The sequence below is a fragment of the Misgurnus anguillicaudatus genome, chromosome 8 (assembly GCF_027580225.2).
Source record: "Misgurnus anguillicaudatus chromosome 8, ASM2758022v2, whole genome shotgun sequence".
NCBI classification, from domain to species: Eukaryota; Metazoa; Chordata; class Actinopteri; order Cypriniformes; family Cobitidae; genus Misgurnus; species Misgurnus anguillicaudatus.
Window position 1 is genome coordinate 32,496,617 of NC_073344.2, and position 26,674 is coordinate 32,523,290.

The window sequence follows — 26,674 nt, forward strand, 5'->3', positions numbered from 1 at the left end:
GTTGGCCTCATAATTGAACAAAACCTTTGACATTGAGTAAGCCTAATGGTCATACAATTGTTTCTTCACTAAACTAAAGTGAATAGCCGTGATACTAGCTACATGTAACACAGTCATGACCCGAGGTTACATGCACGAGTTTGACATAGCGCCACCTAGTGGTTATTTGTTATTTTCACTTAAAAATACTGCAACCTTACATCTAAAATCATGAGTCATCATAGATTGTGCCTTTCATGGCTTTGAGTATAATCATTGGTGGATTGCAGTTCACTCCCTAGCAACCAATGATAATACCCTAGCAACCATTTAGCAAGAGCTGTATCTCAGTATCAGAACATCTTAGAGACATGGGGTTCGGCTATGACGACAACTATGAACAAGTGTGTCTGGTAGCTTACTTTTCATCATTTATTTTGTACAATGCCGCAAATCTACTCAGGCATGCCCTTAAAGGTCATAAGATCCCAAATCGCTTGAACCCAGGCGAATGACTTCACATTAAGCACGTGACATGTTTGTCCTATAGGTGCACGTGTGTTTAAGCATACATAGTCTGTATGAACTGTTTCTGACCATCTCTTTCGTTTTTGTGGATGCTGGATCAGCCTGGTCGACGACGTCTGACATCTTTGATGTGCTGTCCACTGTAAGTCTTTGCGGTCTGCTGCGCTGCTGTTTGTGTCGTATATGCACGTCCGCAGTCTGTTTGAACCATTGATGACCATACCACGACTCAATGGCCTTTTAGTTAAACTAAACACAGCCATTTCTGAATTGTATGTTTCCGTATAAATCTGAATAACTAATTCTCGTTAACAAATTATCCTTATAACTTCACATTAAGGACATTACATGTTTGTCTTATAGGTGCACATGTGTGTAAGCATAAATAGTCTGTATGATCCGCTTTTGACCATCTCTTTCGTTTTTCTGGAGCGAGGTGGTCTATCATTCATTGTGTCTGTATTCGGGTGCAACTCCTCAGCCTGGTAATCGACGTCTGACGTTTTTGACGTGCTTTAATGCTCGAAACCCGACAATTGCTGCTTGCAGCTATATTTATTATTATTTTTCCGCCTTAAAACGCACCGCCCAGCCCAAACCGTAAGTCGTAGAAACTTGCCACTTGGTCAACTGGTTGTATATTAGCAGGCTACTCAGATACAGTGAATCAGCCAAATCGGCCCATAGGTGGCGCTATAGCAATGCCCGACGCGTTGGGCATCATAACTCCTAAACCGGACATCAGACACTCAAGTGTTTGGTATCATTGTAATCCCTGGCTCAAAACTTAAAAAATGTATATCTCCGATTTCATTTCCGGTATGCAAATTTTTTCGCTAATTTGCATAATATGCATTTCAAGCCAAAATGAACTAGTCCTAGGTTTTTTGCCCGATCAGAATCGTTCCAATGCAGGAGAAATCTGTGGAGTGAGTAGGTAAATAATTATCGAACAGAATTTGAAATTCCGCTTCAGGGTCACTAGGGGGCGCCAAAACTTAATACAGGAAGTAGCCTATCGTCACTGAAATGGCTATAACTCGTGAATGGTTTGAGATATCTTAACGAGGTTTGGTACACATATGTACCAGCTCACTCCGGGATAACAGTAAAAAAGATGCGGATTTTGGCCACTAGGTGGCGCTGTAACAGGCTTGAGATCGGGAATGGCTATTACTACACAACCGTTAGCCCGATACACCTAATATTTTGTATGGTATGTCTTTGTGCAATGTACCATGAGGGTCTAGAAGGACATTGGTGTATCTTCAAAAACATGGCCGTCGTCGGCTACTGAAGGTTGAGGACTGATTTGACAGGGTTAACAAAGGTCGATCGGAACGAAACGCACTGTGCTTCTTCGTGTACTGCTCCTGAAGGCCTGTAAGAATTTTGGTGTCATTTGGCCACTAGGGGGCGTAATACCGTATTTCGGTGCCTGTATCACGTGACGTTTGACGTACACAAACAAACATGACATCATATGATAGATCGGCTCATGACGAAAAACTTTGCCTCTGGAAGCGTTGCTGTCAATCAAATGGTTTTTGAGTTATTGGCGATAACGTTCAAACCTACTTTTGCGAACTAGTCCCTGGTTTTTCGCCCGATCTGAACCTAACCAAGGTTGATTGATTCTGTGGAGTGTGACTATAAATAATTATCAAAAAAAATTGAAATTTACATTCAATCACGCAAGGAGTGGCCAAAAACCGAACTGGGCGGAGCTTAAAACATTTAAACGGCCATAACTCGAGAGTCGTTTGAGATATCATCACGGGGCTTGAATCATATTTGTAGGCCATCGGTCTTAGGCCGTGATATAAAAAGCTTGCCGATCGGACACTAGATGGCGCTATAACGGGGAAAATGGCACTAAATACTGTGCTTATGCAATGGTTACAACTTTCACGCCTATAATTTTATCTGTGGTCAAGAGATTTTCATGGGAGTTGTTTTTTTTATCATCCTGAATTGTTTCCAAGTCCTACAATACCAAACATACCAGGTTTTGCCTTACGGTTAGTTCTGCATTGCAAAAACTGTGCTTACAAAACATGCGTGAATAACACCGCGAGGGTTATTCCGATCGACTCGAAAACACCATAGGAAGAAATTTACTTTACCTTCTGAACAAAAAACTCTATTGGCGTTATGTTAAAATTTCCATCTGAAATGGCCGAAAATTGCAAAAAACGAAAAATTACATTCATTTTTTGTGTTTTCTACACATAAATGGTTATAACTCCGCTATGAAATTACATTTTTTTTACCAGATTTGTTATGCTGATGTCTGAGCAGAGTCTGAGGCAATACAAAAAAAATTGTTTGCCTACACCACTAGTTGGCCTCATAATTGAACAAAACCTTTGACATTGAGTGAGCCCAATGGTCATACAATTGTTTCTTCACTAAACTAAAGTGAATAGCCGTGATTCTAGCTACATGTAACACAGTCATGACCCGAGGTTGCATGCACGAGTTTGTCATAGCCCCACCTAGTGGTTATTTGTTATTTTCACTTAAAAATACTGCAACCTTACATCTAAAATCATGGGTCATCATGGATTGTGCCTTTCATGGCTTTGAGTATAATCATTGGTGGATTGCATTTCACTCCCTAGCAACCAATGAGAATACCCTAGCAACCATTTAGCAAGAGCTGTATCTCTGTATCAGAACATCTTAGAGACATGGGTTCGGCTATTTTAACTCATTAACACTATTTTTACATTTTGTGACCCGAGTTTTGCCACTGCAAGCACCACAAACATATCCTTCAGTGTTCTGTTTGTCAATGTTCCGTGAGAAGAGAGGGAGACATTTCACTGAATGATAGCACCTTTTTTTGCTGACAACTATGAACACGTGTGTCTGGTAGCTTACTTTTCATCATTTATTTTGTACAATGCAGCAAATCTACACAGGCATGCCCTTAAAGCTCTTAAGGTCCCAAATCGCTTGAACCCAGGCGAATGACTTCACATTAAGCAAGTGACATGTTTGTCCTATAGGTGCACGTGTGTTTAAGCATACATAGTCTGTGATGAACTGTTTCTGACCATCTCTTTCGTTTTTGTGGATGCTGGATCAGCCTGGTCGACGACGTCTGACATCTTTGATGTGCTGTCCACTGTAGGTCTTTGCGGTCTGCTGCGCTGCTGTTTGTGTCCTATATGCACGTCTGCAGTCTGTTTGAACCATTGATGACCATACCATGACTCAATGGCCTTTTAGTTAAACTAAACACAGCCATTTCTGAATTGTATGTTTCCGTATAAATCTGAATAACTAATTCTCGTTAACAAATTATCCTTATAACTTCACATTAAGGACATTAAATGTTTGTCTTATAGGTGCACATGTGTGTAAGCATAAATAGTCTGTATGATCCGTTTTTGACCATCTCTTTCGTTTTTCTGGAGCGAGGTGGTCTATCATTCATTGTGTCTGTATTCGGGTGCAACTCCTCAGCCTGGTAAGCGACATCTGACGTTTTTGACGTGCTTTAATGCTCGAAACCCGGCAATTGCTGCTTGCAGCTATATTATATTCTATTTTTATATTCTATTCTCTGCTATTCTATTTATATATTGTATTCTCTGCTTTTATATTTCTATATGCTACTCAATTCTATTCCTATTCTGAATTCTATATTCTATTTTATATCAATTTTCGATTTCTATTCTATTTCTATCTTAAATTATATTCTATTTCTATATTCTTTATTCCCTTCTATTCTATTTCTATATTCTCTGCTGTACTATTCTACTATTTTCTATTTCTATATTCTATACTATTTCTATATTCCCTTCTATTATATTTCTATATTCCATTCTAATATTTTTATTTGTATAGTCTTTTCTCTGCTATTCTATTTCTATATTCTATTCTATTTTTATATTCTATTCTCTGCTATTCTATTTATATATTGTATTCTCTGCTATTATATTTCTATATGCTGCTCTATTCTATTTCTATGAATTCTATTCTATTATTTTCTATTTTTATATTTTATTCTACTTTTATATTATATTTTTATTCTCTTATATTCTATTTCTATATTATTTTCTATGTTTATATCATTTTTTTATTTATATTCTATTTCTATATTTAATTATATTATATATTTTATTTTATTATTTTCTATTTCTATATTCTATTCTATTTTTATATTAATTTCTATTTCTATATTTTATTCTATTTTATTTCTATATTAAATTCTACTCTATTTCTATATTATATTCCCTGCTATTCTATTTTTATATTCTATTCTGTTATTTTCTATTTCTATATTTTATTCTATTTTATTTCTATAGTAAATTCCACTCTATTTCTATATTCTATTCTCTGCTATTCTGTTCTAATTTTATATTCTAATATTTTCTATTTCTATTTTTTCTATAGTATTTTCTATTTCTATATTCTATTCTATTTCTATATTAAATGTTACTTTATTTCTATATTATATACTATTTCTATATTCTATTCTCTGCTATTCTATTTCTACATTCTATTCTATTATATTCTATTTTAAATAAACTGTTTTATTTTCTGTACATTTTATATTCATTTGTGATGCATCCCTGTTACAAACAGTTGTAGCCAGTTTGTGTGCTTTTTATTTTCTAGCAATAATCATTGAATTAACATCAAAGTAAATGTATCAAACTCTTTAAAAACAAACATTGCTAAATAACACCAAAAGTGGTTCACTGGCTTGTAATCATAGGGGAAACATTTTAAGTGCTATATAGCACCTGTGTAGAACCCTATTGTGCTATGTAATGGGGGGCTATATACCCCCCGGATGGTTTTTCATAGGTGCTTTACAGGTGCTATATAGCGCTAAAAATGGTTCTCCTATGATTACAAGCTTTTAGTACATACAAGTGAATGCATTTATAAAATAAAAGAATTTACATGATTTGACATCACTCAAAGTAAAATTGTGTTGACAAATTGATCATGTTTCTTACATTTACTTGAGTAACAAGGTAGATAATAGTTTTTCTAACACATTTAAATAGTACATAAAAGAATTGTGTATAATTCTGTTTTCATAATTTCTGGAAAATGTTGTCTTTTGTAAAATGTGGGTAGCACTTTAAGTTAAAGTAAGCTTCTGTTCAATAACATTAGTTAAACTTTCAATTAACAATACCTCTACAGCATTTATAAAATTAATGTAAGTTTCATCTTTAACTACATTTTAAACTGTATTTGTTCATTTTATTGAAAAACATTTTAACAAATTAAGCACAGAAGCACTGAACACCTGTTAAAGGAAGTGTCTGGCACAACACAAAGACTCTGTCAGCCAGCAGCAGCAGCCCGCTACAGCTCTGGGATCAGAGTCTAAGGTTTCCACTGATCAAGAGGTGAAGAGAGACCTCAGGTCTGGAGCAATAAGTGATTTCCGACTCATTTTCCGAATTGAAACCTATAGTTAGTGGAGCGCAGCTGTGGTCTTTGTCTTTTCCAGTCAAGCCTATCATCAATTCACCTGATTTAAGGATCAGTTTAAAGTGAAGATGTTTGGAGGTTCTGTTTACACTGAGACTTGAGAAGTTGACGAAAATGAACTACGTTCAAAACCAAAAAATACTAAATAACCACGATTTTTCTAATAGTAATCAATACACCAAAAAACTTTTACCACAAAAACAACATGGTTAATTTTCATAAAGGCTGACATGTAAACAAAATATATGCAAAATAAAATTACATGCACTAAAGTACATAAAGTTTACTGTACATGTTATATACAATCCTCTTGCATCAAATAATGTTACAGCCTCATATAACATGCTCCTCTTGCTCATCCATGCAAGTATTTGATAGTATATACTGAAAGGTCCAATCAGACATATGCATTCCTCCCAAACTGTCTGCCGGATGATCCTGTCCGATCCGAAGGGAGTGTCTGAGGAACTTCAGAGGTCTTGGTAATCTTGGTGACCTTGTTTTGTGCTGATATGATAGAGGTCGCACCATTATAGGAGTACTCCCTGTTCCAGAGGAGAATAACAACAGCAAGGTTGATTATGGAGGATGTTTTGCAGTTGTGCATGTTTAGTTCTGGGATCTATTTATTAACTTTTCTAAATCGTAATGTGTTATGTAAGTATCAGACTTTCACCTGATGCTGAATCCCTCTGTCACGGAATAGCAAAAGACAAAGCCTCCAAGAATACTGAGAACAGATCCGGCCCAGCCGATGAACAGGGCCGCACCAAGTTCAAATCTAAACAGGGATAGGAAGGTCACTTGTGTTGGCATTAGGTGGCACACACATGGTGGTAAAAAGGCGTATTATTTCTTACTTCTGTTTGAAAAATAATGGGTCGAAAAACTCAGATGTTATCCTGTGTGCATACAGAGAACAGGCGGCCATAGAGCAGATTCCTGCAAAGAGATTTGGTATTTTTACACTTGTCAAAAAAACATTATATTGGTGTTTCAAAGGTACATATTGGTACCAATTGTATACATATCTTAAACCTTTTAAAGGCTACTGCCCCAGTGACAGCTGGAATACATACTTTACTAAGGTAAAGCACCGTAAGGTGAAACTGTGAGTTTGATAATATAGGTACCACTGAGAATGAAGTGTAGTCCACATAGACAGGTGATCCTGGCTTTGGTGGTCTCCGAGCCCCCGGTTTTAGTGCACTTCATTCCGACAAGAGCCAGAATAGCTCCAAAGAATCCCAGACACACGGCTGAGATCATCAGTCCTCGACACACCTGGATATAAGCTGCAGAAACAGGAGATCAGACAAATTTCAAAATATTTGGTTTGAGTGCCCTGACATGTCAACTTCTGGCTTAAAGGCGGGGTGCATGATCTCTGAAGGCCAGTGTTGACATTTGAAATCACCTAAACCAACACGCCCCTACACCATTAGAATCTGGACCTTCTTTTGATAGACCGGTCCCATACATACGCAATCCAGGCAACGATGTCGGCTAGTAGACACGCCCCTTAATGTTGATTGGCTACAAGTGTGTTTTGGTACTCGGCCCGACTCCCTTATCCAAAGTGTTTTCCAAAAATCATGCACCCCGCCTTTAACCAATGAGAAATGTTCAAAATGAGAGGCGTTTGAGAAAATTATTTGAACAAAAATATTTGGTGGTTTAGCAAGCACGCGGTAAGCGATAAGAATCTAGCAACCAATCAGCAACCTCTCAACTGCAAAGTAAAGCTATAACAACAGCACATAACACAACGTCCACACAGTGTTTTCATAGGAAGTCTACACTAACCCAGCGTTGGTTCAAAAAGAGACGAACGCAACCCGTTGGATTGTTATTTACCCTGTGCTGGGTTCATTCACCCTAGTTGAAAATAACCCAGCATTTTTAGAGTGATTGTTGTGTCAGATATGGACAAACCCAACCGTTGACTTATACTGGGTTGTTGTTTTTCCAACTATGGAAGTCAATGGTGCCCCAGATCTGTTTGGTTTCAACCCAAATGCTGGGTTGTATCCACTCATGGTTCGGTAACAACAACCCAGCATACGTTTATTTTTAACCCAACACTCTAAAATAAAGCAATAAACCCCAAGAAGCAGTGGGTTACCAGTGCATTTTATAACAGCTAAGGGGCGTTGTTAGGCACGACGCGAAGCGGAGTGCCTAAACCCCCTTAGCTGTTATAAAATGCACTGGTAACCCAACGCTTCGAGGGGTTTATTGCGTTTATAAAACGGTTACTTCATATGCATAACGTTAGTGGGATTTTATAAAATAAAACACAAATAAGTTGTAATTATATTAGTATAAATATTACTCTTCCGCCAAACAAAGTAGTTCCTCAGAATCAAGTGTGGCTGAAACAGAGCGCAGTTCACAAACAACAGAGACGCAGCAAAGGCACAATAAAAATATGATTAAAGACTGTGGTGTTTATTTTATAAATCAACATTCATCTAATTTATACATTAACATTTATATCGTGCAACTGTTGAAGTGATGATCAAATATGCTTGGAAGCATGATTAACTTTTTCCCCGTCAGCGTTTTTTTTAAGTTGCCACCCAGTTTTAGTTGAATGCCTTACAGAAAAATTATCTTCTTTAAATAAACATAAGATATCAAATGAAAGAACAGTCCATCCGCTTTCCAACAACATCAAAAAACGTTTCATCCTACCTTCATTTGTTGTCTTATCAGTTATCACCTCAAATATTTTCAGCTAAATGCGGAGATAATTCCATTTTTGTGAAGAACTTTGTAAGAGATCAGATTCAGAGCCTGATCAAAACACACGTCACGCTAAATCCACCACAACGCTGTTGTGTCGTGAATGCCTCAGTGTTTAAGTTGGATAAGATTGCCCTCTAGTGGATAATAGCGGAAATATCAATAAGACAAAAAAACTTCAGAGAACGTTTTCTCTTTATTGATGAAATGTTTTATTTATTGACATTTATCTGGATATCGCCATAATTGTGCAAAGGTAGAAAAATTAAAATATGATTAAAGACTGTGGTGTTTATTTTCATAAATCAATACGCAGCAACAGTGGCGCAGTGATACTTGTGATGCGGTCTGAACCGTGGGTTTACCGGGGTATTTTATCACGGCTTAGAACGCGTTTCAACCAATCAGAATGAAGAACCAGAACGAGCCGTTTTATAAAAAAGCGTTTAACCTATGCTGGGTTGTTTTAACCCATTGTTGGGTCAAATATAAACATTTTCTAGATTAATTGAACCCAACACCTGCAGCTTTGTCCCAACGCTGGGTTGACTAGCATTTTTTTTGTGTTGTATTTTTGTATGATTGCATTTTTGCAATCTGCTAAATTTCTGTCGAAATTCTAGTAGCACAAAAATGCCGAATCCTTGAGTCATGCCACAAATATTCACAGCCTCAAACATGACTGTGTGTAATTATATAGCCACACATTCAGATACATTACCTGGATTTGCACAGTGCCCCGAGGGAACAATGTGTCTGTGGGTTCCTTGCACTCGTATGCAAATGTCAAACATAATTAAATCATTGCATGCTAGGGTTGTTAAAAACGATATTTTCATACCTTCCTTGCCTTTGAGATATGCATTACTTGCAGGTCGTAACAGAGGTAATGAGTGAAAACAATTGAGGTTGAGAAAGGTCACAAAGTCATAATTTACTGAAATGGTGCTTTTGCATTACTGTTGAATCTTAAAAGCCTTGGTGTTACTGTAGCTCAGTGGTAGAGCATTGCAAAGGTTATGGGTTTAAACGCAAAAAAAAATGTGTACTAATATAAGTTATACATTGTAATGCACTGTAAATTACTTTGAATTAATTAAAGTATCAGCAAAATGCATAAATGTGCACCACAAAACCAGTCATAAGTTACACGGGTATAATTATAGCAGTTGCCAATGGCAACAATACATTGAATGGGTCAAAATTATAGATTTTTTATGCCCAAAATAATTAGGATATTAAAGGAACACGCCCACATTTTGGGAATTTAGCTTATTTACCGTATCCCCCAGAGTTAGATAAGTCCATACATACCTTTCTCATCTCCATGCGTCCTGTAACTCTGTCTAACGCAGCCGCCGCTGGCTTAGCTTAGCACAAAGACTGGGAGTGAATGGCTCCAGCTAGCATACTGCTCCAAATAAATGACAAAATGCTCCTCACCAGGGGGCTTCTTGGGTGCTGTGAGCAAATCACTCCGCCCAAGTAGCAGTGCTTCGTCCTCTGAGAATATAGTTCCCAGTATATATACTGTTAAAAGATCGCTGTGTCTCATATCACCTTGTTATTTGTACACGATGTGACTATACAAATTAAAACACATGAATAGGAAAATGTTCGCGTTATTTTGTCACTTACTGGGAGCTGGAGCTAGCTGGAGCTATTCACTTCCAGTCTTTGTGCTAAGCTAAGCTAGTAGGGGCTGCGTCAGACCGAGTTACAGGACGCATGGAGATGAGAAAGGTATGTATGGACTTATCTAACTCTGGGGGATACGGTAAATAAGCTAAATCTAAAAATGTGGGCGTGTTCCTTTAAGTAAGATCATGTTCCATGAAGATTTTTTGTATATTTTCTACTGCAAATATCAAAAATGTATATCATTAGTAATATGTGTTGCTTAGGTCAACTTTAAATGTAATATGTGTTGCTTAGGTCAACTTTAAAGGTGACTTTCTTGTTTTTGTTTTTTTTGTAAACCCTCAGATTCCCCGATTTTTTATGATTTATGATGATTCCTATCATAACAAACCACACATCAATGGAAAGCTTTTTTTAAGATGATGTATAACATTAAGTTTTGTGGTCCATGGTCACAAATGTAATTGTTGTGAAACAAAAAAAGCTCATTTTCCAGCTCCCCTGAGTTAAACATTTGATTCTTACCGTTTTGGAATCCATTCAGCTGATCTCCGGGTCTGGCGCTACCATTTTTAGCATAGCTTAGCATAATCCATTGAATCTGATTAGACCATTAGCATCGTGCTAAAAAATAACCAAAGAGTTTCAATATTTTTTTCTATTTAAAACTTGACTCTTCTGTAGTTACATCGTGTACTAAGACCGACAGAAAATTAAAAATTGCGGTTTTCTATATGGCTAGGAACTAGACTCTCATTGGACTTTGCTGCCGTAACATGGCTGCAGGAGACACAATGATATTACGTAGTACTCGAAAATAGTCCCCTGCCATTGAAAGATACTAAGGGGACTATTTTCAGGCGCTGCGTAATATCATTATTACAATATCATGATTATTATGCTGGAATAAAAGTATAGTTCCTAGCCATATTGGCCTAGAAAATCGCAACTTATAATTTTCCGTCGGTTTTAGTACACGATGTAACTACAGAAGAGTCAAGTTTTGAAGAGGAAAAATATAGAAACTCTTTTGTTATTTTTTAGCGTGATGCTAATGGTCTAATCACATTCAATGGATTGTGCTAAGCTAAAAGTGTTACCGCCAGACCCGAAGATCACCTGAATGGATTCCAAAACGGTAAGAATCAAATGTTTAACTCTAGGGGAGCTGAAAAATGAGCATATTTAAAAAAAGTGGAGTGTCTCTTAAGGAAAATAATTAAATGTTCATTTGAAGTGAATTTTTGGATCTTTTCTGCACCATTGGCACTATTTTGGACAATTCACTGATTTAAGTGAACTTTTTGGCTTCGCACTTTGTCTGTTGTGGCACTTTCTGCCAAAACAGCATTTAGGCAATTTAATACCATGCTTTTTCCGAAAAATAAGACACCTGTACTTTCTGGAGGGAAGTAAAAGAGCAAATTAAAAGGCATCATTATTCCACAAACACGCTGACACAGACACTCTTCAAAAATTAAGGTGCATCACAATGTCATAGAAGAACCATTTTTGGCTGAAATTTTTGGTTGCACAAAAGGTTCTTTGTAGTACTTTAGATTAAAAGAAATGGTTTTTTAAAAATCTTTTGACTAAATGGTTCTTTGAGGAACCAAAAATAGTTCAATGGCATTGATGTGAACCTTTAAGCACCTTAATTTTTTAAGAATGTAAGTTGGTTTAATCAACATGTGAGGATATTTCTAAAATGTATAAACCCACACACTCAGATGCTATCTATTTTAAAGAAAGAAATGAACTACCATCCAGTGCTAGCATAGATGGAAAGTCCTTGCAGTTGGAAACTCCGGTGGAATCCGTAACGCACGTCTTCCAAAGATTGGACCAAAAGGTTGCTGTTGTTATGACCGTCCCATCCACCGATGACACCTTCCAGTAGTCAGTTGGGAGCGTGGAAGAAATGAGAATCCAGCCGGATATGGTCAGTAGGAAAGCCACGATCTCTGTTGCCATGTTACCCATTTTTCAAGCAAAAGTACCTCTGAGATCTCAGATCAGGAATCAATAATTTTGTAAAGGGGTGCTCATTTATATATTTAACAGGGAGGGATCTGGCTGCTCAACTTTTCAACAACTGACCAATAGCCTTTTGTTTTCATGTACCCACAACACCATGCACACACTCTTATGCACACACATCCAACCATCACTCCGCAAGAATCATTTTGAGTGAGTCGGCAAAGATGCTGGAGGTCAGTAGGTTAGTACATTAAAGATGAGCGTTACGGGAGGGGCCTGAAATGTCATCGCCTGAAACGGATGCTGGGGAAATGAGTGCTCCGATAAGAGAAAAGGTCTGATGCGAGAGATAAAACTTTGAAACTGTTGAAATTGCATTCACTTAAAGAATTCATTTGGACCGTTGTGGGTCATGGTACTCTGAGAATGCAGCGACCTCTGGAGGTAAGAATTTGGATGTGGGTACTCCTCTAATGTTATTTAATCGATGGCTGGATTGGATCCTTTCTTATCAAATCAAGCATGTAATTGTGAATAAACACTAGCTGAACTACAGGACATCAATCATGTTGAAAACTCTTGAAAAATAATATTGCAAATGAAAAAGTGTTTAACAGAGCGATAGAGAGAGTGGATATAAAATATCAACGCTGTCTAAAGTTTCAAATGCCTCCTGTATGCTCTTAAAATAACATGTCTATCAAGCATATAGGTGTTGAAATTCATGTTGTACGTGTAAGTTACAGTGTATATATTTGTTTTACCTGACTGCTCTCAGCTAGATCTTTAAAGGCTTGATAGTTCCCATCAGAGGGAGGTACAAAACTAAACCTGACCTGACCAAAACATAGAGGCTTCTTCAGTCAGCAGCTGCCCGGCTCAGCCAAGAACACATAAATTGCAATTATGTAATGTTTGAAGGTAGTATAAGTTACACGGATAATTAATTTAGTAAAGTAACCAACGATTAGATCTAAAGAGGAACTTAAAGGCATATTCACCCAAAAATAAAAATAATTTTCTTACTCTCAGATATATATTTCTTTAAATATATAAAAAAAATCTGGGGCACCATTGACTTCCATAGTATTATTGTTTTTCCTACTATGGAAGTCAATGGTGCCCCAGATCTGCTTGGTTTCAAACATTATTCAGAAGGTGCCTTCAAATTGTACTGTGCATTTAATTGAAACCCAATAGTTGGGTAGTTCACCCAAAAAGAGATAGTTCACCCAAAAATAAAAGTATTTTTTTACCCTCAAGTATAAATTTCTTTGTTCTACTAAACACAAATGAAAATATATATATAAAAAATCCGGGGCACCATTGACTTCCATAGTATTATTGTTTTTCCTACTATGGAAGTCAATGGTGCCCCAGATCTGCTTGGTTTCAAACATTATTCAAGAAGGTGCCTTTAAATCGTACTGTGCATTTAATTGAAACCCAATATTTGGGTAGTTCACCCAAAAATAAAAGTAATTTTTTCACCCTCAAGTATAAATTTCTTTGTTCTACTAAACACAAATGAAAATATATATAAAAAATCTGGGGCACCATTGACTTCTATAGTATTATTGTTTTTCATACTATGGAATTCAATGGTGCCCCAGATCTGCTTGGTTTCAAACATTATTCAGAAGGTGCCTTTAAATCGTACTGTGCATTTAATTGAAATCCAATAGTTGGGTAGTTCACCCAAAAAGGGATAGTTCTCCCAAAAATAAAAGTATTTTTTTCACCCTTAAGTATACATTTCTTTGTTCTACTAAACACAAATGAAAATATATATAAAAAATCTGGGGCACCATTGACTTTCATAGTATTATTGTTTTCTAAGTATGGAAGTCAATGGTGCCCCAGATCTGCTTGGTTTCAAACATTATTCAGAAGGTGCCTTTAAATCGTATATACTGTGCATTTAATTGAAACCCAACAGTTGGGTAGTTCACCCAAAAAGGGATAGTTCACCCAAAAATAAAAATATTTATTTACCCTCAAGTATAAATTTCTTTGTTCTACTAAACACAAATTAAAATATATATATAAAAAACTGGGGCACCATTGACTTCCATAGTATTATTGTTTTTCCTACTATAGAAGTCAATGGTGCCCCAGATCTGCTTGGTTTCAAACATTATTCAGAAGGTGCCTTCAAATCGTACTGTGCATTTAATTGAAACCCAATAGTTGGGTAGTTCGCCCAAAAAGGGATAGTTCACCCAAAAATAAAAGTAATTTTTTTACCCTCAAGTATAAATTTCTTTGTTCTACTAAACACAAATGAAAATATATATATATATATATATATATATATATATATATATATATATATATAAAATCTGGGGCACCATTGACTTCCATAGTATTATTGTTTTTCCTACTATAGAAGGCAATGGTGCCCCAGATCTGCTTGATTTCAAATATTATTCAGAAGGTGCCTTTAAATCGTATATACTGTGCATTTAATTTAAACCCAACAGTTGGGTATAGTTCACCCAAAAAGGGATAATTCACCCAAAAATAAAAGTATTTTTGTACCCTCAAGTATAAATTTCTTTGTTCTACTAAACACATATGAAAATATTTTACAAATAAAATCTGGGGCACCATTGACTTCCATAGTATTATTGTTTTTCCTAATATGGAAGTCAATGGTGCCACAGATCTGCTCGGTTTCAAACATTATTGAAAAGGAGCCTTTAAATCGTACCTAACAGTGCATTTAATTGAAACCCAACAGTTGGTTATAGTTCACCCAAAAAGGGATAGTTCACCCAAAAATAAAAATATTTATTTACCCTCAAGTATAAATTTCTTTGTTCTACTAAACACAAATGAAAATATATATTTAAAAAAATCTGGGGCACCATTGACTTCCATAGTATTATTGTTTTTCCTGCTATGGAAGTCAAACATTTGGTTTCAAACATTATTCAGAAGGTGCCTTTAAATCGTATATACTGGCATTTAATTGAAACCCAACAGTTGGGTAGTTCACCCAAAAAGGGATAGTTCACCCAAAAATAAAAATATTTATTTACCCTCAAGTATAAATTTCTTTGTTCTGATAAACACATATGAAAATATTTTACAAATAAAACCTGGCGCACCATTGACTTCCATAGTATTATTGTTTATCCTAGTATGGAAGTCAATGGTGCCCCAGATCTGCTTGGTTTCAAACATTATTCAGAAGGTGCCTACTAAACACATGAAAATATTTTACAACCTGCTGGCAAACCCAACTGTTGGGTTTCAATTAAATGCACAATATGTACGATTTAAAGGCACCTTTTGAATAATGTTTGAAACCAAGCAGATCTGGGGCACCATTGACTACCATAGTATTATTATTGTTTTCCTAGTATGGAAGTCAATGGTGCCCCAGATCTGCTTGGTTTCAAACATTATTCAAAAGGTGCCTTTAAATCGTACATACTGTGCATTTAATTGAAACCCAACAGTTGGGTTTGTCAGCAGGTTGTTTTGGATAGTTGCCATTGTTATGTGGTTTCTTGGGTGGTCCAAGTGTTTTTAATTTTTTTGGTAGGGTTTTCTGGATGGTTGCTAGGTGTTTGATTTCTGACAAGTCAAATGTGATGACATGATATTATATATAAGTTCTATGATACCAAAAATCATTCAAAACTCTTACCACAAACATTACAGAGGCGTTCGCTGATCTCATATCTATGGGGACGGATTAACCCATGGTTGTTTTTCAGGTAAGCTGTTGCTGAGTGATACAAGGCCAAAGAGAGCATCAAACAAAACATCAGCTGCTGTAGTAACACGTAGCTTCCCTAGAGGAGATCCCTGGTTCATGTCAAATTAAACACATGCATCATCTCCATCACACAATTATACTACTCTGTGAAATGAATCTTTGAATATGAAAAGGAGGACAGTTTTATTCATCATTGTATAATCACTCAGACAGGAGCAAGTCGAGACATCTCCAGTGAGGTTTGAGACTATTCAACTGAGGGTAGCTCAAAGGTCGCAAAGCTCACGTCATCATTATCTGAAAACGTGAAAGATCCAGTGACTCAAACCGAATGGCCATAAATTTCTTTATACAGAGGTTAATATATATAGAGTCTGGAGTTAGGTTAGATAAAGCTAACTGATTTATATACACACATACTACTCATTATGAGATCATAGCAGAATGGTTGTCTCATGTCTCCATGGGTGAATATGGTTCACTAAACAGATAAGGATGCATGCACAATATATATCTGAACAAAGGTCACACCTGACTTATATAAATATACAGTAAACATTTAGTTGTTTCAACTTATTTTTAAGTAAAAAACACTTTAACCCTCCTGTTATGTTAAAATTTTAGCAACACTTTTAATGTTTGCTGTCAATTTGACCCCAAATAGTTTAATATAATTATGCTAAATAACTTAAAATGTAAAATAAATACATTTTTTTTTATACATAAATTGTTTATTTAACAGATCCATTTTTATGAAAAAGTATCTTTTGTAGCACAAAAATTTAGATTTAGTATAAAATAAAAGTAGTAATGAAAATGAAAATTTTCAAGTAAAAAAATGTTTTTTTTACTTGAGAACAGTTTTACCAGTTTTTTACATATTAATAGTAAAATACACTCATAAAATCACTTTGATCGAACACTGTGTGAACTGTATGTGCATTTGTATACTTGGCAGACGCTTTTATTTTTTAAGGAAAAGTCAAAAAGTATTTTTAAAGGTTTAAAAATACAATTAGCATATTGCTCAGAGATGTCAACCTAGCTCAATTTGACCTCAAACATAGAGTTAAGTGAAAAACGTAAATTGAAAAAACTTTCACTTTTAGGTGTTTCCAATTGAAGATTTTTTTTAATTGATCCAACTTTTCACTGTTTAGTGTAATTAATAATATGAGTTATTTAACAATAAATAATATAAGGGAATAAAGCGAGGAAATAGACAACCTGGTTTGTTAAGTTAAACACTTAAACATTGGTTATTATAGCGCATATTATTCCCAGAATTAAGATAATCCACAGATTTTATTTTATGTCAAATGACCATTGCCCGTGCTATATTGTTTTAGTGCACTACTTACTTAGGATTTTACTAGAGATGTAATCCCATACAAGATCTTTGCCTTTGGAGTAAAGTTCACATTTAAGACTTTTACGAAGGTAATAATGACTCAACATATTTTTGCTTTCCTTAGGATTTCAGCATGCATGACGGAAATGTTAATAATTCTACACATTATAGTTCAAATGCCTTACTGTACTTGAATGATCTTTGTTCTGGAGGCTACAGACAATGGCCTCACTACCTTTTGTGTGTATTGTACAAGTTTGGCTATACAAAGTTTAGGAATTAACATAAAAATAGCAAAACTGACTTTATATTATAGGCTACTGTAAAGTGTAACTTATAAGTAAAAAGAATACTGTAGAAGTAGATTATAGTAAATAGCATTATATTGGTATAAAACCCATTGAGTTCCTCACTGACGTCTCTCTCTCTCTCTCTCTCTCTCACTCTCTCTTTGTCTCTCTCTCTCTGTGTGTGTGTGTGTGCATGTGAGTGTGTGTGTGTGTGTGTGTGTGTGTGTGTGTGTGTGTGTGTGTGCGCGCGCGCGTGTGTGTGTGTCAGTCTTTATCAGTGGAGAGGCCACCTGCTCTTACTGTGGGCCTCTCATCTTCTGTTCTTTATCGGAAATTCAAGAAAGACGTAGAGAGAGGGGCAAGAAAAATAAATTGGGGAAGTTCCGAACACGCTATCTTACTTCCCACCAAATCTTAGTCACGTGTGTTTTTGGCTGAAAGTGTCCTTTTGTCATGACATTCTCATGACAATTGCACATCTTCATGTTTTCCTTTGTTTAGACGCTAATTCAAGATGACTGCTTCCAGCAGCACACTGGATGGGTGGCTTGTACGCAGAGCTAATAAAGAACAGATGGCAGAGCCTGAACATCCACAAATACATACGATGCACAATATGCGAAAGGACTGCAAACAGAAAATCTGTCCAGAGTCCTTCAGAGAAATCATTTTTTTATAAACCTTTGAAAAGTTATTTTAAATGACATCCTGTTCGTTTTTGTACTCGGTGGCCGTTTCTCAATCCGAAGGCTGCAACCTCCGGAGGTCGCATTTGTAGGCTGTGTACGTCATCAAGACTGTCTTATTTCAGAATAACAATTATAAAATGTACTATTATTGTTAGTTACTCGTACATTGTTGTAATATGCGCATGACTTGCGAAAGTAATGCTCTGTTAATTTAAATAAACCAGGCTTGATGACGTATGCAGCATCCGGAGGCTGCAGCCTTTTTCTGACTCATGAATATTAATTACGTTACCTAACGTGACGTGCGCATATGCGTGGCGCTGACGAAATAGCTCTAGTAACTATTTTGAGTTTATTATTACCAAGCAACGTTAAAGACTTTGATTATTGATTAATACGTTTCATAAAATGTGCATTTGCAATGGTTGACTTAATCATCTCGCTTTATTAGTTTGACGTTACGTCTAAAAAAGTATTTTACCGTCCTGCCGCTGAATAGGATTTCCTCAGCCAATAGCTGTTGAATGGGGCGGGGCTTACTTCTTAGCAGACGGTGCCGACTGGAAGAAACGAGGGGTTTACCTTTGCCTGTAGCGGTGAACATGTGAGTTTAAAAGTTACGCAACAGTTTGTAAAGTATATGTATAACCCGGTCTGTGTGTTATGTGAGGGTTGCCATTGTCCGGCTCAACAAGAGGGAGGATGGCGATCGATATGGAGCCAATAAACAAAGATGCGAAAAGCAACCCGGCAGCCAATGCTAATATATTTTCAAAGATATTCTTCTGGTGAGTGTTTACGTTATGTATTTGCCTTACGACTCTGACTGGAATAAAGAGAGGATGCTATTCTTATATATTAAGTTTTTACCCATGTTTGATAACATGGATTAATTTATCACTCACGTTTATTTATTTGACAACCGCTTTTAATATGAAACTGAAACTTAACTTTTTTTGTACACTGTAATGTTAGCCTACTCTTAAGGTAACGTTACTGTAAAATGTTAAATGCTCCCTCGTGCGTAAGTCACGTACAATTGCGTCTGCGATAAATGAAAATATACAAAGAGCCTTCTAACCATAAAATTTACATCATCATATTTTTTCTTAAAAGTCTTAACTAAGTGATTGTCATTTTGGCGTTATTTACAGTGTTTCAATGTATTTCCCTCAGTGGTAGATCTAAACCGGGGGTTTGGTCCATCTTACCACCCACTGATTTCCTTCCGCAGGGTTTTAACAGCAGTTTTCACAGCATTCCGGAGATTTCCAGTAATGTTTTGTGATATGTGATTCTTGTTCACATTCTGTGCCAGAATATGCACTAATCCCTTGTGCTTTAGGCACTTTGTTTCAGGTAAACACCTGGCAGAGGACTACATGTGTTACTGTCACTTTAAAGTGATTGCCTACGTACAAAACACGTCTGTTTGTTTTTGTTTAATTATGGCTTTCACTGTCGTGAATCACCTGGTTTGTATAGTTTAGGCTTCTGTCATCACCAATTCATAATTTAGCCTCTCACACTTAAAGCATCACAATCTTCTCAGATTACCTGAAGCTCTTAAATGTATACCTTGTATGTCACTTTGAATAAAAGTTAAGCATCTGTCAAATGCATACAGTAAATGCAAATGTTCTCTGTTTTCACATCAGCTGGCTGAATCCTCTTTTCAGCATCGGATCTAAGAGGAGGCTTGAAGAACATGATATGTACAATGTGCTTCCAGAGGATCAGTCCAAAATACTTGGGGAGGAACTGCAGAGGTGAGCGAGCCTTTTGGGAATAACACGTGATTATATGACAGGTTGCACTAAAGCGAACCCCTTAAGACTTTATGTGAAATATGAGCTAGGCTGGTGTGTTTCCCATTCAGTGTGGGAAGGTGATTGGTCCCAATGGTTCATTCATTACGTGCATAAAGCTGTGTTTGGGTCTTGTGAAGGTTTATTGGAAATCTAACAAGTTAATGAGTGATCTTGCGGAGTCAGATTATGTGTACATGCTTATGTGTATAGACTGGGTTAGTATTATTAGAAGGGGCCATGTTAAGACAAGGGGGCACGAGGTAGTCACGCCTGGTGGTGTGTCTTAGTGCTCATATACCCATATCTTCTGTGCTGGAAATCACAATTGTGACCCTGGATCCTGGTCATAAGAGTACATTTTTTGAAATTGAGATGTATAGATCATGAATAAATAAGCTTTCAATGGATGTATTGTTTGTTAGTACAGGACAATATTTGGTCTAAATACAACGGATTAGTCAATTTTCTTTAAAAAAAATCCAGATAATTTACTCACCACCATGTCATCCAAAATGTTGATGTCTTTCTTTGTTCAGTCGAGAAGAAATTATGTTTTTTGAGGAAAAGATTCCAGGATTTTTCTCATTTTAATGGACTGTAATGGACACCAACACGTAACAGTTTTAATGTAGTTTAAAAATGCAGTTTCAACTTCACGTAATTGCGTAATGCTGTGGAAAGGTCATGTGTTACATATATGAAACGCACATTTGCGGACCATTTTAAACAATAAACTGACACAAAGACATTAATTAGTATCATTCCACATACAACAACGTCGGGAAGGTCCTCTTTCTCCACACTTGTAAACACTGGGGTGTTGTTTCGCAGACGTCCTCCGTGACCTCTTGACGTGATGACGTATTGCGGGAGGTAGCGCTGGCGCGTCACATGACCAGAGATAATACGAGAAACTGTGGTTTAAAAGTGCATATATTTTATTTTTCTTGTCAAAAATGACAATCGTTTCGCTAGATAACACCCTTTTGCCTCGTTTGGGATCGTTTAGAGTCCTTTGAAACTGCAATTTTAAAACTGCATTAAAACTGTTATGTGTTGGGGTCCATTAAAGTCCATTAAAATAAGAAAAATCCTGAAATGTTTTCATCAAAAAACATAATTTCTTCTCGACTGAACAAAGACAGACATCAACATTTTGGATGACATGGTGGTCAGTAAATTATCTGAATTTTTTTCTAAATTACTAATTTTTAGAAAATGGACTAATCCTTTAAAAATCTAGAATGGGGGGGGGTGCAAAAATCCAAAATATTGAGTAAATTGCCTTTAAAGGTGTCCAAATGAAATCCAAATGACCCTTATACCTGTACAACTTATGGTTTTGTGCTTTAGGGTCACATTTTCACTTCCAAAAGTTGCCCCATACAAAATATTAATAACTACAACGTTACATTGTCGTAAGGAAATGAAGTGATGTTTGCTTGGCAAAGGTGTCAGTGCTGTGATGCTGGTAGGTTGCTATGGTGATCTGGGAGGTCGCTTACTTTCTCAATCAAAAAAGCCCCCCATCATGTCTCTGAAAATGATCCCCAGCTGTAACACGATGAAACTTTTTGTCTTTTACTGTATGGCCAGGTCAAAAAACACTTTTTTTTACCTTACCAACCTTTAAAATTTGGCTTTAGGGGTTTGTCATCATTAATGATATAAAGGTCCATTAGTAATAATGAAGCACTTCTAATCATTTTACGAATCTGTAAGCCAGAACACAAGGGTACATGATTTGGAAAGGTCCTTTGTTGCTATTAAGGGAACAGAGGTCTTGGCATAAGGAACAGAACAGGACATAAGGGATGTGTTAAGTTAATGGTCTTTCTTTCTTTCCTGCTGATTTTAATTATATACACCATAGGTTGACAGGGACGCTAATTTGGTTACGCCGAACAATTGCACGTCAATAATTTTTACTTTGAATACACATTATTGTGTAGGATTCATCAGTGCATGTTATTCCCCAGAACATTATGTTTGGTCTTCTTTATCTTTCATCAAAATGTTATTACTTGCTTCACCTCTGAAACCTGTCTCACCTTCTTGGCGGACATCACATGTGTTGTGTGGTCTATTGTATAGTAGTTAAAAATGGGTCGTTTTTAGCCACCATTGTGGAAAATGCTGTCTTTCCAAAATCAAAAGTTTGCAAGCCAATTTGCACAATGCAAGGTTGCAGCAAGTTATTACATTTTAATAAATTATGAACACCCCAGTGTGTTTTTTAATGTCAGACTCACACCTCATGAGTCATGACCACGTCTTATTTAATGACAAAAGTTTACCAGTGACGTCATGTGTTAACAATTCTTTTAGGGCTCGCTTACATCATACTTAACCAGAGTACGATTGTCCAACATCTGGCACAGCGCTTGATGTCAAACACACCTCTGAAATCTGGGGTTGTTTGGGATACGATGACACGTGGCTGTCTGTATTTGTGCTGCGTGACAGCTTAAGTTTCGCATTATGGCCCCGCCTCCCCGCGAACCGTACCCGAGACCACCTCTGCAAAGCGGAGCGATCACACTACCCAAACGAACCATACCTTGAGGTCAAACGTATTTGGATACGATATGGTTCACACAATGTGAGTGCACCCTTAAGGTTGTTTCAAGAACAGTATGCACAGGAACACAAAGTGTACTTCATTTATATTATTCACTTTGTATGGTTTTACTATCATGTCCAATTCAATCATTGTGTTTTCACCTTGAAGTTTTTTACATGGGGAGAGATAAGCCAATAAATCATTCACAGATTCCTTGAGTAGTTGAGAAAACCATATTTTTCCTCTGGTTTTGGAAGGCACCGACAGTCTGTCCTTCATTAAAACGATACCTCACCACACACGTTGTTTCTCCAGCCTCTAATCATGTGCTTTAAAATGGATCAGTGTTGGTTCATTTAGCAGAGCTTTGGGCTGTCACACAAATTATTAAGTTATGATCTTTTATTGCGATCCACAGCGTGTGAGCTCAAAGCATCCACATAAATGTTATGCCTTGAACTGTTATTTAAAGATGTGGTTTTACTTCTGAAATAGCTGAATGTTGTGTGACTGTTAAAAACATTCACTTTTTTGATTGAAAGTTTTTGAGTATTTTTTGTCCTGTAAGGGGGAAATTCATTTCTTGTCACTTAAATGCAGCATATGACATGTTCCTTGTGGACTCGATGCTCTATATTCATATGATGTTCCCCACGAGGCCTGTGTAATATACAATCATGTGACTGCTTTATCAGGTGGCCCTCGTGGTACGGGAGTGATTTTTATTTTATGTCATCATGTTCATCTTGTTGTGTAATCCCACAGGGATGACACATTTTTTGTTGGCCAACCCGGAAGTAAGCGGCCCAAAAGTGTTGTTTTTGAGATCTTCATATGTGATGACACTTAAAGTCCCCAACAACGTCTGTAGTCCCATGTAGCATCTTGTTAGCAACCACCCTTTTTCAGAGACGTAAGCTTTTTAAAGTCAGGAGTGGCGTATTACTGGTTTGATATGTCGTACAATAAAACGTGAAAATATCTTGGGCTAATTTAAGGAGTTTTCAATTCAATTCAATTGTTGTAATTGTTTCAAAGCAGCTTTACATTAACAGATGCAGGAGAAAACACAAAAAAATCATAAGCCCTGTGTCAAAACCCATTGGGTCTACTACACTAATAATTGCATACGTTTTTCGTGTTTATATATTTATCACGGAAGCTTTCCGCCTAATTCACAACACGTGCGTACGCACATGAATTTGTTATTATACTTGATACGCACAAGGTTAGCAATTTGCATAAAACACGCCCAAACCAGCTCCATATAAGGGCTTTCCGTAGCACTGGAGAGTAGTTTGTCACCGAAGCAAATGAGCCAGAAAAGAAATTCATGATCATATTTATTACCGGTAATATTTCTGATTTGGAGGTGTTGCTGTCGCTGGTGAAAGACAGTGCTTTGTGTCCACCAGAGTAACAAGAAGTATTGAATGTGATAACAAAGACATTTATTAATATGACATTTAATTAATATGACAGAGATGCTCATCTGTATCTAAAATAAAATGGACAGGAGATCAAGTGATTGATGTTTGGGCTTCTCATTACATTAACATAACTTTTACATTAGGCATTAAGCAGGCACTCATATAGAAATTTAAAAAGTGAGGAAGAAAAGCGTGATTTGTCATTACGCGCATCTTTTTTATATTTGTAAAAAAATAAGTAGGCTATAATAATGTATAAATACCCTGTATAGTTAGTATATAATAATAATAATAATAAAAATAATAATAATATAGATGTAGTATATAATAAAATATAATATAGAAAATATTATAATATTAAATATAATGTAAATTGTTTATATCAACATTATTATTTACATTTATAATTATAGCTTAGTATTTTATTATAGCGCACATGATTATTGGGGATGTGTGGTATTTGTTATTCTTGAATTTTTTTGTACATTTAGAAGAAATTGATACGAAAGGTTTTGTTGAATCATGATTTGTTCGTGGAAACGTCCGTAAGGTCATCTCGTGCACAAATTCGTGCGTACACATGCTTAGTGAATGAGACCCACTGACTTCGGAACGATGGAACTGGAATGCTTAAAGGCTACCTCACTTCCGTTTTTTGCCTACAAAAATACATCCCTGCAGCACTCTATAATGATTTTTTAAGCCACAGAGTATTTTAATGGCTTGGGTAATTTACGGTAAATTATACTTGGCTTTCACAAATTGTTTTATGATCTCTCTTTTTCACTCTGTCGGCCGTCTTTTTCTAATGGATGCTGTATATTTTTTGTCATCATTCTCAGTTATTGGAACCAAGAAGTGACTAAAGCAACCAAAGAACTCCGGACACCCAAACTCTCCAAAGCTATTATCAAGTGCTTCTGGAAGCCGTATGCAGTTCTGGGAATATTCACTTTTATAGAGGTGCGTTCTGATGGGAACTCTCTGTGATCAATTTTCATAACAAAGGCAGTAAAGCACTGTTCTCTCTAACAAGAAGTCTGATGAGTGGCTTTATTTACACGACAACAATGTTAGTTACGTATACTTAGCTTTTATTCACCTATCCTCCCTGTCGGGTATGCCGAAACAAATAAACTTAAAGTTAAATGAGCTAATGTGCAAATGGTCCATTACACTGATGGCAATGTAATAATTTGAAAGGTGAGGCACACATTAACGCAAGTTCACACAGAAATGATCATACTGTCATTATTTATAAACCCTGATTTTGCTCCAAAAACAATATGAATATTATGGAAATGGAGATGTTTACATAGTGTCTAAGAGGCGCTGTTCCACATTACAAACAGCGAAAAAAATGGCCATGAGACATGCAAGAAATTATGTCAGATCTTAATGAATAGTGCAACAGAGTTGCAACAGGCAAGGTTTATAAGAGTTGCAGTATGTGTATGGTCTTTATCTGGAGAGCTGTTCCGGCCCTTTTTGTGTTTCATTAAATGTGTAAACTTATGGGTAAAATAAACTTGGCCAATAAACAAAATAAAGACAAGGGTCTGAATATAAAAGTCAACGTATTTAACCATCTTCACAGGTCCGAGATGTCTCAAAATCTCTTTCATATTTCATCATGTTTTCTTTTTCATAGGAGACGATTCATGTGGTACAACCAGTGTTTTTGGGAAAACTCATAAATTATTTTGAGCGCTATGACCCTGATGACACGGCAGCATTGCACGTGGCGTATGGGTATGCAGCGGGTGTCTCTTTCTGCGCCCTGTGTCTGGCGTTACTGCACCACCTTTACTTTTACCACGTCCTACGAGTAGGAATGAAAATGCGCATCGCAATGTGTCACATGATCTACAAGAAGGTCAGACTTTACAAAAAAAGTACTTTCATGGTGATATCATGGTGTAGGGATGGTTTCAAATAGTAGTAATATGGCATTTGGGAATACTTAATTTTACTTTCATGTGTATATATATACCATGGTATTAGGAGTGGGCGATATGACCAAAGTCTTCTATCACGATAGGATTCATTTTATATCATGATAACGATATGTATCACGGTAGAGTTTTTTATGTTTTAATAAGGTTTTTCTTTTACTAAAATCTTTAATATTATAGAAATATATATATTTTATATAAGGTAGAAAAGTGATTTAGTCAAGAGCAGCAAGAGATTTTCTCTTAATGCTGTTTCAATAAACATGAGTGACAAAAGCAAAATTAGGTAACTTCCCCTTTAAGACCAAATTCCAAACTTATAGCTGTTCACTTTCTCTTAAGCCCTAAATGGTTGTGTTTATGAGGATACTTGCAAATACGGGAATTTTGACGCATATATATATATATTTAAGGCCAATAAAGCTGCAAAAATGCTCACAAGCTTAATAAGCAGCGGTTGCGTGACTCGCGCGCTCCTCACACACAGACAGAGCGCACGCATAGATCTGTAGT

The 26,674-nt window shown here is 36.4% G+C and overlaps 2 protein-coding genes across 3 annotated transcripts in view; one reads left to right on the top strand and one right to left on the bottom strand.

The window, feature by feature from the left end:
* Positions 1 to 5,113: 5,113 nt before the first annotated feature.
* Positions 5,114 to 13,327, bottom strand: cldn10a (claudin 10a). The gene is made up of 5 exons (XM_055213200.2): positions 12,126 to 13,327; positions 7,107 to 7,268; positions 6,834 to 6,915; positions 6,650 to 6,754; positions 5,114 to 6,518 (listed from the first exon to the last, which is right to left on the bottom strand). Exons 1-5 carry the CDS (start codon positions 12,343 to 12,345, stop codon positions 6,371 to 6,373), a joined length of 717 nt encoding a protein of 238 aa, XP_055069175.2. The 5' UTR covers positions 12,346 to 13,327; the 3' UTR covers positions 5,114 to 6,370.
* Positions 13,328 to 18,740: 5,413 nt separating this feature from the next.
* Positions 18,741 to 26,674, top strand: part of abcc4 (ATP binding cassette subfamily C member 4 (PEL blood group)) — a 53,381-nt gene continuing 45,447 nt past the window's right edge. The window contains exons 1-4 of one of the 2 annotated variants that reach the window (XM_055213199.2): positions 18,741 to 19,006; positions 20,061 to 20,171; positions 25,049 to 25,169; positions 25,858 to 26,082. In XM_055213199.2, the coding sequence (XP_055069174.2) occupies positions 18,927 to 19,006; positions 20,061 to 20,171; positions 25,049 to 25,169; positions 25,858 to 26,082 (537 nt within the window). In that variant the 5' untranslated portion in view covers positions 18,741 to 18,926. Of the gene's footprint in view, positions 19,191 to 20,060; positions 20,172 to 25,048; positions 25,170 to 25,857; positions 26,083 to 26,674 lie in introns of both variants that reach the window. The other variant, XM_055213197.2, reaches the window with a different exon arrangement.